The sequence below is a fragment of the Coprinopsis cinerea genome (genome assembly GCF_000182895.1).
Source record: "Coprinopsis cinerea okayama7#130 chromosome 13 map unlocalized cont3.13, whole genome shotgun sequence".
Classification (NCBI taxonomy): domain Eukaryota; kingdom Fungi; phylum Basidiomycota; class Agaricomycetes; order Agaricales; family Psathyrellaceae; genus Coprinopsis; species Coprinopsis cinerea.
The window spans coordinates 600,428-612,216 of NW_003307532.1; the positions used below are offsets into that span (position 1 = coordinate 600,428).

At 49.1% G+C, this 11,789-nt stretch overlaps 4 protein-coding genes across 4 annotated transcripts; 1 reads left to right on the forward strand and 3 right to left on the reverse strand.

The window, feature by feature from the left end:
* Window positions 1-4,866: 4,866 nt before the first annotated feature.
* Window positions 4,867-5,819, forward strand: CC1G_04721 (Rab18; the record flags this gene model as incomplete). The annotated part of the gene is made up of 5 exons (XM_001838225.2): window positions 4,867-5,034; window positions 5,133-5,180; window positions 5,238-5,310; window positions 5,374-5,480; window positions 5,544-5,819. The coding sequence occupies 5 exons, from the start codon at window positions 4,867-4,869 to the stop codon at window positions 5,817-5,819; spliced, it is 672 nt and encodes a 223-aa protein (XP_001838277.2).
* A 1,449-nt stretch (window positions 5,820-7,268) lies between these two features.
* CC1G_04722 (hypothetical protein) lies at window positions 7,269-8,107 on the reverse strand (the record flags this gene model as incomplete). The annotated part of the gene is made up of 3 exons (XM_001838226.2): window positions 7,269-7,811; window positions 7,872-7,997; window positions 8,069-8,107. The coding sequence occupies 3 exons, from the start codon at window positions 8,105-8,107 to the stop codon at window positions 7,269-7,271; spliced, it is 708 nt and encodes a 235-aa protein (XP_001838278.2).
* Window positions 8,108-8,583: 476 nt separating this feature from the next.
* Window positions 8,584-9,039, reverse strand: CC1G_04723 (hypothetical protein; the record flags this gene model as incomplete). Its single annotated transcript, XM_001838227.2, has 2 exons — window positions 8,584-8,681; window positions 8,748-9,039. The coding sequence occupies 2 exons, from the start codon at window positions 9,037-9,039 to the stop codon at window positions 8,584-8,586; spliced, it is 390 nt and encodes a 129-aa protein (XP_001838279.2).
* A 2,148-nt stretch (window positions 9,040-11,187) lies between these two features.
* On the reverse strand, window positions 11,188-11,781 carry CC1G_04724 (hypothetical protein; the record flags this gene model as incomplete). Its single annotated transcript, XM_001838228.1, has 3 exons — window positions 11,188-11,240; window positions 11,306-11,461; window positions 11,523-11,781. 3 exons carry the CDS (start codon window positions 11,779-11,781, stop codon window positions 11,188-11,190), a joined length of 468 nt encoding a protein of 155 aa, XP_001838280.1.
* Window positions 11,782-11,789: the final 8 nt, after the last annotated feature.

Genomic DNA, 11,789 nt, shown 5'->3' on the forward strand with positions numbered 1-11,789 from the left:
GTGAAGCAAGTACGATCCTTCTTGGGATTCGGAAACTTTTACCGAAAGTTCATCATGAAGTACTCCGAGATCGCCAGACCCCTAAACGAACTCCTAACCAAAGAAAAAGAGTTCATTTGGACTGAGGAATGTGATAACGCATTCAAAACCCTGAAGCAACGATTCATCGAAGAACCCGTCCTCAGAATGCCGGATATGTCTAGACCATTCCAGATTGAATGTGACGCCTCCAAGTACGCGTATGGAGCTGTCCTCACCCAAGAAGACGAGAATAGCAAAAGGCATCCGGTAGCCTTCCTATCAAAAACCTTCACTCCCACCGAACGCTCGATATGAGATCTATGATCGCGAACTCCTTGCAATAGTACGATCCCTGCAAGAATGGAGACACTATCTCCAAGGATCAGAATTCGCCACCCACATCCTTTCCGACCACAAAAATTTAACCTATTTCAGGCAACCACAAAAACTCAACGATCGACAAGCCCGGTGGTCCCTGATACTGTCCGAATACTATTATAATCTCAAAAATATGCCCGGCGACAAGATGATTCAAGCTGACGCTCTTTCTCGAAGACCCGATCATATTCCGGAAAAAGACGAAAACGACCTACCAACTATTTTATTGAAGGAACAGTTATTTATAGATGAACTCGACATGGATACCTCCATAGGTTTGATTGACCTTGAACTCCAAAAACGAATTGATCAGTCCACAGGAATGGATCAAACCGCGATTGAGGCCATGAAAACCCTAGTCGAAGGCGGATCAAACGAAATGAAACAAGGACTCCACGATTGGACGGTCATTACCGAAGATGGAAAAACTACACTCTTCTACAAGAACCGACAATATATTCCGAAGAACAATAACATCCGAAGAGAGATTGTCCAACGATATCACGACGCTGAAACTGCGGGACACCCTGGAGAGTTGGAAACATTCCATGCCATCAAAAATCATTATTACTGGCCCGGAATGAAGATGTTCATCAAATCATATATCCAGGGATGTGCGAAATGTCAGCAGTTCAAAATCAAGAGGAATCCCCATAAGATCTCCCTCATGCCCATAGAAGGAAATGATCGGCCATTTGGTTATGTCGTCATTGACATGATCACGGATCTTCCGGAATCGAACGGATACGATTCGGTCCTGACCGTGGTGGACCACGGCCTCAGTAAGGGGGTGATCTTCATTCCAACAAAGAAGACAGCAACTGCTGACGATATCGCAAAACTTCTTATGGAAAATCTCTTCAAACGCTTCGGATTACCGGACAAAATCGGTTCTGATAGAGGTCCCCAATTCGCAGCCAAAGCCCTCAGAGAGCTGTTCCGTCTCATTGGAATAGACTCGTCACTATCCACGGCTTACCATCCACAAACACAAGGAGCCATTGAACGAGTACATCAAGAATTGGAGACATACTTATCGATCTACTGCATCACAAACCAAGAATCGTGGGCAGACAAACTAGCCCTCGCTGAATTCACGTACAACAACCGAAGGCATGCAGATCGAAAACACTCTCCATTCGAACTCATCATGGGGTTCCAACCCAAGGCCTTACCAACGACGTTCTCCAAAACTCAATTCCCATCAGTGGAAGAACGACTCAGAGCCCTGGAAGAAGATAGAAGAGAAGCCGTGGCAGCACACGAGCTCGCCAGATCAAGAATGGCCCAACGAATCAAGGGGACACCAAGACCTTTCCGCAAAGGTCATCGAGTGTGGTTGGAAGCCAAAAATATCAAGCTCCCATACTCCAAGAAAATGACAACAAAACGAGAAGGTCCCTTCGAAATCACAGAAGTCCTTGGACCAAACACGTTCCGCCTCAACCTTCCCCCGACTTGGAGGATCCACGACGTTTTCCATGCAACTCTACTTTCCCCATATGTCGAAACAGAAACACACGGACCCAATTACACACTCCCTTCTCCCGAATTAATTGATGGAGAAGAAGAATATGAAATTGACAAAATCCTCAAACATCGAGTCGTGAGGAACCAACGACAATTCTTAGTATCATGGAAAGGATACCCTCTCTCCGAAGCAGAATGGAAAAAGGAAAAGGAACTTTCCCATGCTAAGGAACTCCTCAAGGCGTACAAACGAAAACACAAGCTCACATGAGGAAGCCACATGCCCAACATGCACATCTCATAAACCTGAAACATGAAAAACTCAAGGACGACATGCACCCTTATCTTAGAACATGAAGACAACATGAGGCGTTATCTTGAACACCCCTCAAACACATGCCCCATGACATCAACCAAGAAAACACGAGGACTTAGACTTAAAAGAAGGAAAGAAGACTCGATTGAAGAAAACAACAAATTCCCAACTTCACTCGACAAACCACCTCCACCCAATAGCATGTCTGCTCCTCAGTACAACTACCTTGCCCCTGCCATGCCCGTTCCCCCTCTCAACGAGGAGGAATCTCTCTTCATGGTCACCAATGCCCAGTACGCCGTCCGACTCGAGAATAGACTTCTCGAAACCCCTGGTGCTGAGCCCGTCGCTCGCATCGTCTCTATCGGACACATGATCGCCCTTATCATCGCCCAACTCATGGGCATAGTCAACACTCTTCATCAGTTCGTCTTCGGGATTCACGAACACCTTGTACACCGTCCCGAAATCACCGATCTTGTACTGGAGCTTCGAAACCCCCAACCCGAAGCTCCAGGCCCCCAACTCTATCACCACGCTCCCCAACAACCTCCCCCACCTCCTATGCCCATTCCTGACGATATTCCCCTCACCCATTATGCAACGACCAACTCAACTTCGTATGCCAACTCCCCGGACCATCATCCAATATCATATATCGGGCGACTCTACGGGATACTTCATTCGATCCCAACGATCTCCCTCCTCTCCAATACCCTCCGACACCGACTCCCCCATCTGCTCCCCAAAAGGAGATCATCGACGTCGACGACCCCACCCAACCATGGAACCAACCATTAGGTTCCGAACTGAACCCAATTTGGGTTCGCGACTTTATCTCCCGCCTTCGTCAAATTGGAATTCCGACATGCAACCTCTGCCGAAAGACGGGTCACCTTGCTAGCCGATGCAAGGGCAAAGGTAAACTCCAGGAGTAGTTTAACTCTAGTAGGGGGGTAATGTTACGAACATATATGCTTACTATACTGTATTACTATACCTGCCTCATCTCTACCTTATGTTTTTCATTTCAGCTCATAGTCTTACTCATATTTACTGCGCATTACTGATTGCTGACTGATACTTATTAAAAACTCATTGAAACCTACATACATTCCACGGAATACGCATGTTACCCATGAGGACTACGCCTCATGGCTAACACACGTCTTCTAGTATATAAACTCTCTAGTTCTCTTAGCTAGTTTCTTCACTTCGTTCTTAATTGTTTATAAAGCTATACCAAGTCTCAGTGCAAATACAAATATCTTTAATTATCACTCAAAGTCTAGCTCGAAGTTCACAAAGCTACAGGCGAAGAACTCTTGACGTAGTCACGAGTTGATTCATCGACCACAAAGTCGCTGAGTACTGGGCGACACGTGCTTGTATCACGTATAGTCCATAACAGAAAGACCAGACCTCTAACCTTTTCGACAGGTGTGGGTACCGAATAGTAGTCGTTGGAAGTGTCACGGACAATAAGTACTGAGACAGGAGGACAGGGGTATTCGCAGGTGTAGCTGTGTTTATCCTCAGAAGTTCGAACTAGCCATCCGTTGGGACGTCCGTGCAGGAATAGATGAGATAACGGAGAGTCGAACACACCGATCTTCGCGGTACAGCCAGATGGATGTACTTTGTCCTCCGTATGTTGCTTGGTCCTTCGATCTAAAGACGGGTAGATTTGATGGTGAGGGTATGCGGAGTTTCGAGGTGGCTAGGATGTCGAACGTTGAGGTGGAGTGTAAATGAAAGATACGTCGTTCGTTGCGCAGGGATATGCCACGGTGATTCATACATCGTCACTATGCGCCAACCGTCACTCTCGCAAGAGCATCGGGACAAAGTAAACGAATGGTAGCCCTGTCCTCAGTCCGAGCTCGAGCGCAACAGTCCTCCGGCCTCCTCCGCACGAAGTTGAGCGCCAGTATCATCATACGAATTCCATACGTATGGTATACTATATACCCTAAAATGGGATCCAGGCAGAAGACCAGCGTGCCTCGAGGATGTAAGTCCCCTCGGGAACTTCCAGGAAGACGGGAAGTGAGAAGCCAGACGGGTGATCCTCATTCGATGTCGTTTTTTCATTGAAAAGATGAGCTAGGGTAGAAGATGGTTGCGTGCGGGCAGCATGCGGCACCGTCAACTTCTGTGCCGCCAGGTGGAATCTGAGCTGGCTCGTCGTCGACAGGCAGCGTAGGATTCCGTCTGAGAGGTTGTCAAGTTCGCAAGAGAGACTGTAAGTATCTGAGATTCCAAGCCATTAGTCTGACGCGCAAATTGGCGGTATATTTATCGGCCATATTTCCAGTAACAGAGACGCCGATGTCGAAGATAGCGGTTTGGTGGACCCCATGGCTAAGCACGACCAGCAAAAAGCACGGTCATCGTGGTTCGAACCAAGCCTCAGCCCAACCTGCCAAGATATCCGCCAAGCCCAAGTCCGCCCTTGATCCGCGATCAAACGTCGCTGCCAAACAGAGACAACCTCGGGCAGGCTGCTTGCACACGACTCCATCGCCGAACTGCGTCATTTGGATCCATCTCCTCCGTACTAAATTTCACGACTCTATAGACTATTTTCTCTATAGTCCAAGCTTTCATATATTGGAACACCGGATCTACGGACGCCTCGAGAACAAAGGGGAACGCAACACCCAGCAGCAGCCATAATCATGCCACCCACCGCCTCTTCGTCGTCGTCAGGAAGCCAACCGATCAACGTGAAGCTTCTGCTAATAGGCAACTCGTCAGTTGGAAAGTCAAGTTTGCTGCTTAGGTTCTCTGATGAACAATGGCTACCGGAAGACGAGAGTAGTGCTACGATTGGAGTGGATTTTCGAGTGCGTTTGCTGCTTGCTTTTACCTCGAGTTTGCTTCTGGCGTTTTACATTTGTTTGAGAGTTGATATGCTAACCGCGTAGGCTGTTGTCGACTATAGGTGCATAAGATGGAAGTGAAAGGGAAGAAAGTGAAGTTGAGCATCTGGGTGCGTCCTAGCGTCTTTGCATTGGGAAGCTATGCTAATTGTTCTTGGTCTCAACAGGATACGGCAGGACAGGAACGGTTCCGGACCATCACTTCTTCCTATTATCGAGGCGCACAGGGAATTATCCTAGGTGGGCTTCAACTGTCTGCCATTTCGCCCTTTCACTGACTCGTTGTGGCTTGTTCACCCCCAGTGTACGACGTTGCGAATCGAGAAACATTTGAAGCTCTCCCAAGATGGTACAGCGAGCTAGAGACCTATGTTTCCGAATCCGTAGTTAAGATCCTTGTCGGAAACAAAGTAGACAAGGCAAGTTCACTTTCGTTGCTCCATGGTGACAACTAACAGGATCCGCCCCGACAGGAGTACTCTCGTCAAGTCCCAACCGCTGAAGGCGAGAAGTTTGCGCAGAAGATGAACTCTCTCTTCGTCGAAGCATCTGCCAAGACGGCTGTAGGCGTTAAAGAAGTCTTCCAGGAACTTGTAGAACGCATCCTCGATACGCCGGAGCTTTGGGATCCCAAGAGCAAAGGCCAAGGTCACACGACTGCACATGGTAACGGAGGTGTACCAGGAGGCGTGCAGGTGGTTGGCTTGAGCGACGATCCTCAGGAGCAGGGCGGAGGGTGCAGCTGCTAGAGGGCGATGCTAGGCTGTTAGTCGATTACTGGTACGACTATGACTCCAGTTTTATCACGGATGTGGTAACGATTAGTGGGTTCTCTGTTGGGTTCCCCTTCACGATATTCACGCTTTCTCGTATTTAACCTTTCTCTCTCTCCTATGGATAACGCTTCTTGACATAACTCTGAACCATGTAGCATACCCTTCCCATATTATCTAGGTCACGATTACACTGTCCCGTAATGCTAAATCGACCGGTATCTCTGCCCTTAGAGCCCTGGGGATTATGTGGAAAATATGACCACACTCGCGCAACCAGGCTTTGCTTCTCCGGGCTCTCTGTCTCCCCACTTCTCCGTATGCTGATCCCTATGTAGATCCGGACGAACGATTCCAGCGACTCCAACAAACGCAAAGCCTTTCGCATCACATATGCAAACCAGTAAAGTAACAGCTCTGTGGATCTGACTTTACACCGATCCTCGTCAACGCAAGCGGGATCCGGTTCAGACACTACGCGGGCTGTCGAGCGGCGAAAGGCCGTAGGCGTCGCGTAACTCGTTCTTCGAAAAAACGCCTGTCTTCAGAGTGACGGTCGCCTTGGTTAGCCTCCTCAATCTTTTTCAAAGAGAATGTGGATGCGAGTCATAGATGTGACTTAGTTGGGATCTTTGGAAGGTTTTGGCTAGACCATGGAGAGGGCTTCATCGACGTCTTCCAGCTGTATGATCATCGAACTTGGGGATGCGATGTTGAATGGGCCACAGTCCGCAGCAGCCCCGACGGATTCTTCTATTTTTTTTTTTTTTATTTCTTGAAAGAAGAAACACCGGTGTGCTTTTACATGCCCTAACGGCTGCGCTACGCGCAGCTACTGACCCCGACTCTAACAGCCACCCTTTGAGTGGCGGGGCTATTGAGCGAGAGGGGGCGCGGGCAAAAGAGTGGGGATTATGGTGGCGTGCCAATCCCACTCTTTTTCTCGTCATCACACTTTATTTTCCAATTCCACTCCACTAATATTGACATCGCCCGTGCTATCGTCTGCACTTCTATGTGGCTATACTGGACAAAATTGGAATGGGAGGAGATCTATTCAGTATCCGGACTTCCGGGATAACCTAGTACCACTGGACTTTCAGCTTGATACTAATACTAAGTAGGCAGTGGACACCCTTCGATATGTGCCAATGGCAAAGAAAAAGATAGGATTAGGTAGAATAGGGTAACAATGAGGTACTTCATTACAAGGACAATATGGTAAAGTAAATTATTTGCGACTACGCCATCGCGAATTAGAGTGGAGCAGAAAAAGGTCATAACCGGACGGCCCTTCACCATCAGAGGGTGTCGAAAAAGCAAGGAAGGTGGACAAGAGTAACACTGCGCACTATACTGGACGCATTGGGCCGTGGAGGTCGTATTGGCAACTTCTAGAAATGCGGTTTAAATTGGACCCAAAATCTACTTCTGCGAGGAGCTCGAGGTCTCCTCAGCCTTTCGACGTCCACCACGAGACGTCCTAGATGTCTTTGGAGGCATCTGCCGTGGGACCATCCTCGTAATCCACTCCTCCACACTAATCGGTGGCCACATCGCATTAAACTCTGGCTCCCAGTACATACCCACCCTTGGATCCCATTCCCAGGTCCCGTAGATGATTACCAGCCACTTGGCGTATGCGTCGAATTCGGCGATTTTGTCAATGTCGCAGGTCGGCGAGTAGGGGAGGTCGTTGATGTATTCTTCGAACCACCAGGTGCCATCCTGAGGGGGTTCGACGGGGGTGAAGAGGTCGTCCGGTACGGCTGGAATCGCGGGCATTGACACCGGGACGGAAACATGTGTACCAGGCCCAGGCCTGGTACTAGGACCCGGGGTTGGTTGACGCACAGGGCCCGGGGTTTGAGCTGGATCCTCTCTCAGTTGTGCGAAGGGGTCAGTATTGTGGCCATCGGGAGGTGGTGATATACAGCGAGAAGGTGCACGAGATTGAGGAGGTGTGGACTTGATAAAATGATAGGGTTAGCACGGAGTCCCGCCATATGAGATTACAGAGTGACTTACGATCCGGGGCTGGTATTGATACCAAGATGTGTGCTGCAGCTGCCCGCGCTGAGATGGTCTGGCATTCACAGGACTGTACGGGTCGGCCGGAATATATCCATAATAAGGAATGGAGTTGGAAGGGCCCTATAGGACGAAAGTCGCGTTTTAGGTTTTTCCAGGTTATAGTTAGTAGACTCGATTAACAGGAGACTCACCTCGGGTGCCTTCTGGGAACTTTGTGCAATAGGCTGCATTCCTTATTACGGAGGAAGGAGAAGAGTAAATTCCTGCCTCGACCATGAGAGGAGAAGAATAACTTATGTAGTCGCCCATGACGGCCCAAGCTTCGGTTTACGGGGTACCGGGCTTTGACCTCCCCAATTGCGCTTTGAAGAAAAGTTCATGGCCCATGCACGTAATCCTTGAATAGAGGTTTACCAGAGCTTGGTGGACGTGGAGGTTTTTTTTTTCAAGATTGACTCTGAGTATTTCACAGTTACTCCCATCGTCGACGAGCTGACACACTCAACTTCAGATGCAGGTGTCAGTCGAAAGCTGGCCTGTCTGAGCTGCTTGGTTCCTAATGGAAGATAATAGAATCGAGTCTTGGGTTTATAGTACATGTTCTTCCAATAACACTGAGAATCGATCATCGATCCCCGAGTCCGAGTCCGCATCCGATAATCTGTTAAGCGCCCGTCGAGGCTTCTCTTGGCAACCTCCGCCCACATCAGTTCTGAGCTTTCCCATCCACCACCATACTATCGCCTTGACCTTCAAGAGTAAACCCTGTAGATGACTCGTTTGGCGTGGTGGCCGGCGTCGATCCTGTCGTCCCAAAGTCAAGATCAGCGCTCCTAAGTTACAAGCACGCCCGCCGAGAAAACAACGAACCAGTGCTTGACACAGAATTTGTGGTTTGAACAGATTCTATATCGCCCCCTTGGTTGACGTTGATTGTATTATTCGTCTCATAGTGTGTCGAGCCACGGTAGAAGTGGTAGTCCTTGTGCACAGCTCCGTCCCTGTAGATGGTGAGAGGCCCGGATGCGATTGTCGGGGCGCCGACGATGTTGACGGGACCGTTGAAGACGACTCCAGGGTAGGTGGGGGGCTCCTCTGGGATAGCTAGTTGATGCATAGGCGGAGGCATGGAGCTTGCGCCCTCATAATTAGTGGATGACATGGCTGGCAGAGGTTGAAGGGAAAGGATAGAAAGAGGCCTCGTGCTGTGAAGGGCTTGGATATCACTGGGTCACTTCTATTTATCGGTCTCTGTCGTGGGTTGTGGGCGAACTTATGTAACCCATTGTGACAGACCAAGAACTCGTGTTATACACAGCTTCCCAGTATGTAGAATGTGTTGTATTCAGTCTCCCCGTCACACTAGCGACGTAGTTAGTGCGCTGCTCAACATCAAATGGGATTATACGACAAGCGCCCAATGAGGTCGGGAGATCTGATCATGGAATGGGACATCGCACCGCATTAGAAGGGTGGTATACAGAAGTCTAGGAGCGCACCATCAGCCATTGGAAAGAATGGGGGAACATTCACCACTAATTAGGCCTCACGACTGCAGGACACAAAAAAATCTAATTCAAGGGTTAGCAGTAGTATACTAGTAGGGGCGGCTTGTGCACCCACGCCAACCCCTTTTCGATGCACTCGAATGGCGCTGCTTCTCGGTCTAAAAACAACACGGAATAACTGAAGCATGTACTCTTATGTACTCTTCAAAGGAAGGTGGGAATCGGTCGCGACACTCAATAATCTATTAAGCGCTCGTCGTGATCCACGGACATACTCTCCGCTTGACCTCGAGGACAAGGCCTGTGGGTGGCTCGTTTATCGTTCTGGGTGGCTCAATTCTGTCGCATCAAGACTCAACTTGAAGGGCGAGAAGGATCGAAAAAATGAAGCAGCGTGTGGAGTTATAGTACAGTAGTCGTTGGTGACGCTCTGGAATGGTTTGCGGTTCTTGAGGACTTCGCATGGGATATGCGCCCGGCTGAATGTCGAAGATAGGAGCGCGTTTCGTGCTAAGGTGAGAGGCTACGACAGCTGACTACTGGATACGTATACTTTTGGCCTTAGTGTGGGCGGAAGGCCTGTGTGACCCAATAGAAGAGAACAAGGGCTTATGATATTCAAATCTTCGAAGTAGCACGCCTCGTCGTTACGTTGGCGGCTTAACTGTGTAATGCTCGACAACAACAGCAACAACAACGACAACAATAACAGTACATAGGATCAGCATACTACTAGTATTTCACAGCAAGCGCCGAATCGGAGCTGACAACCTGCCAGAGTGACAAACCGAAACCGGCATCACACCACGTTCATCGGGAATTTCGCACATTACTTTCGCACATTTCCGGCTTTTTCACTGTCCGCAAGTCGGCAAGTCGGCACCGGCGTCAAACGCGTCACCTCGCCTCCTCCTCTCGCTCCTTGCATGCACGTAGCTGCGGTTTTGTCAAGGTAGTCCATCTCAATCTGACTCATATACCCTCTGGGCGACCGAAAATCAAAGAAAATTTAAGTCTGTCCAATTTTTCTCAAGAGAATATATTGTTTGATTCGTCAATTTCCTCTCAACGACATCTCACAATATACGACCGTTACAGAGAACATAACGAGGCTCCGGTGATGGCTGGAATCAGTACGGAGGTTGTCTCAACTAAAGCAGTCGGTATTTTATTGGTACACCTTGGTGGGGATGCGCAATGACAGTGTCCGTGTATGCCGCTTTATTCTCGACTGCACTTTTCCAAAAAGTAGACGTGTCTTTTTGCACTTTTCACTTTTCTACTTTTCTGGCTTGCCGCGGCTTGAGGGAGCTTGTGCAAGTGGGAAAAAGTGATTGGTAAGCTTTCTGATGACGGCTCTTAGCCTCAATGAATCGCGAGCTCTCAGTGAGGTGAGCTTTATTACGACGGCTCAGAAAACTGAAACTGAAGGTCTAGATACATTTAAGATAGCTGCCTACAGTAGTGGCATACACTCCCCTCCAGAATGTCCACCCTCGGCGGGGTCGTACGAACTCTGTAAAAGCCCCGCAGCCATCGAAAACAAACTTGGCCAAATACATACCCATTCTCAGCACGCTCACTCAATGGCTACCTCTCGAAGCCAAATTCGCCGAGAGCATTTTTGGACAGAGCCAAACGTTTCTTTGTGTGGTTACATATCATAATTATTATAACAATTCTCTAGGTAAATTACGCATTCCACGGATCCTTGGTCGAACCTGAAGGTAGGATTGATTGCAACCACCTGCGACCTCCGATAATCTGTTAAGCGCCCGTCATGACATACAATTCCCTTCATCTCAGAGACGAGGCTCGGACGCTGGCTCGCCCGGTGCAATGGCTGGGGTTGATTCTGTCGCATTAAGAAACAAACGAGATAAATACATATGGATGAGTAGGCCACGAGAAATAACGAACCAGCGCCTTGAATTATGGTGCGGCTAGCTTCGTTGGTGGTTGCTGTCTCACTCTTTTGGTCGTGTACCGGGATAGCGTCGCGCCTGTGCTCAATGTGAATAGCTCCTTGTTCATAGATTGTTGCAGGTGCACTCGGGACGGTCGGGACACTGCCGACTTTGGGAACGCAGTACCATGTCAGACGAAGCAACGGGGTAATTTATTCTCCAGCTCTCACCAGTATTCGAGACGTGCACAGCTCCGTCTTTGTAGATGGTGGCAGGCCCGTTCGCGATGGTCGGGTTGCCGACGATGTTGACGGGACCGTTGAAGACGACTCCAGGGTAGGAGGGGGCCTCCTCTGGGATCATGAGGCTGAAGACGACTCCTGGTACGTAGGGGGATTGTGCCCCGGCATTTGATGGTTGGCGCTCTGGAATGACATGTGGTTTTTGAGGCCCTGGAATGGGATGCGCGCCTGGCTCGATGTTTGTCATGGTGTCAG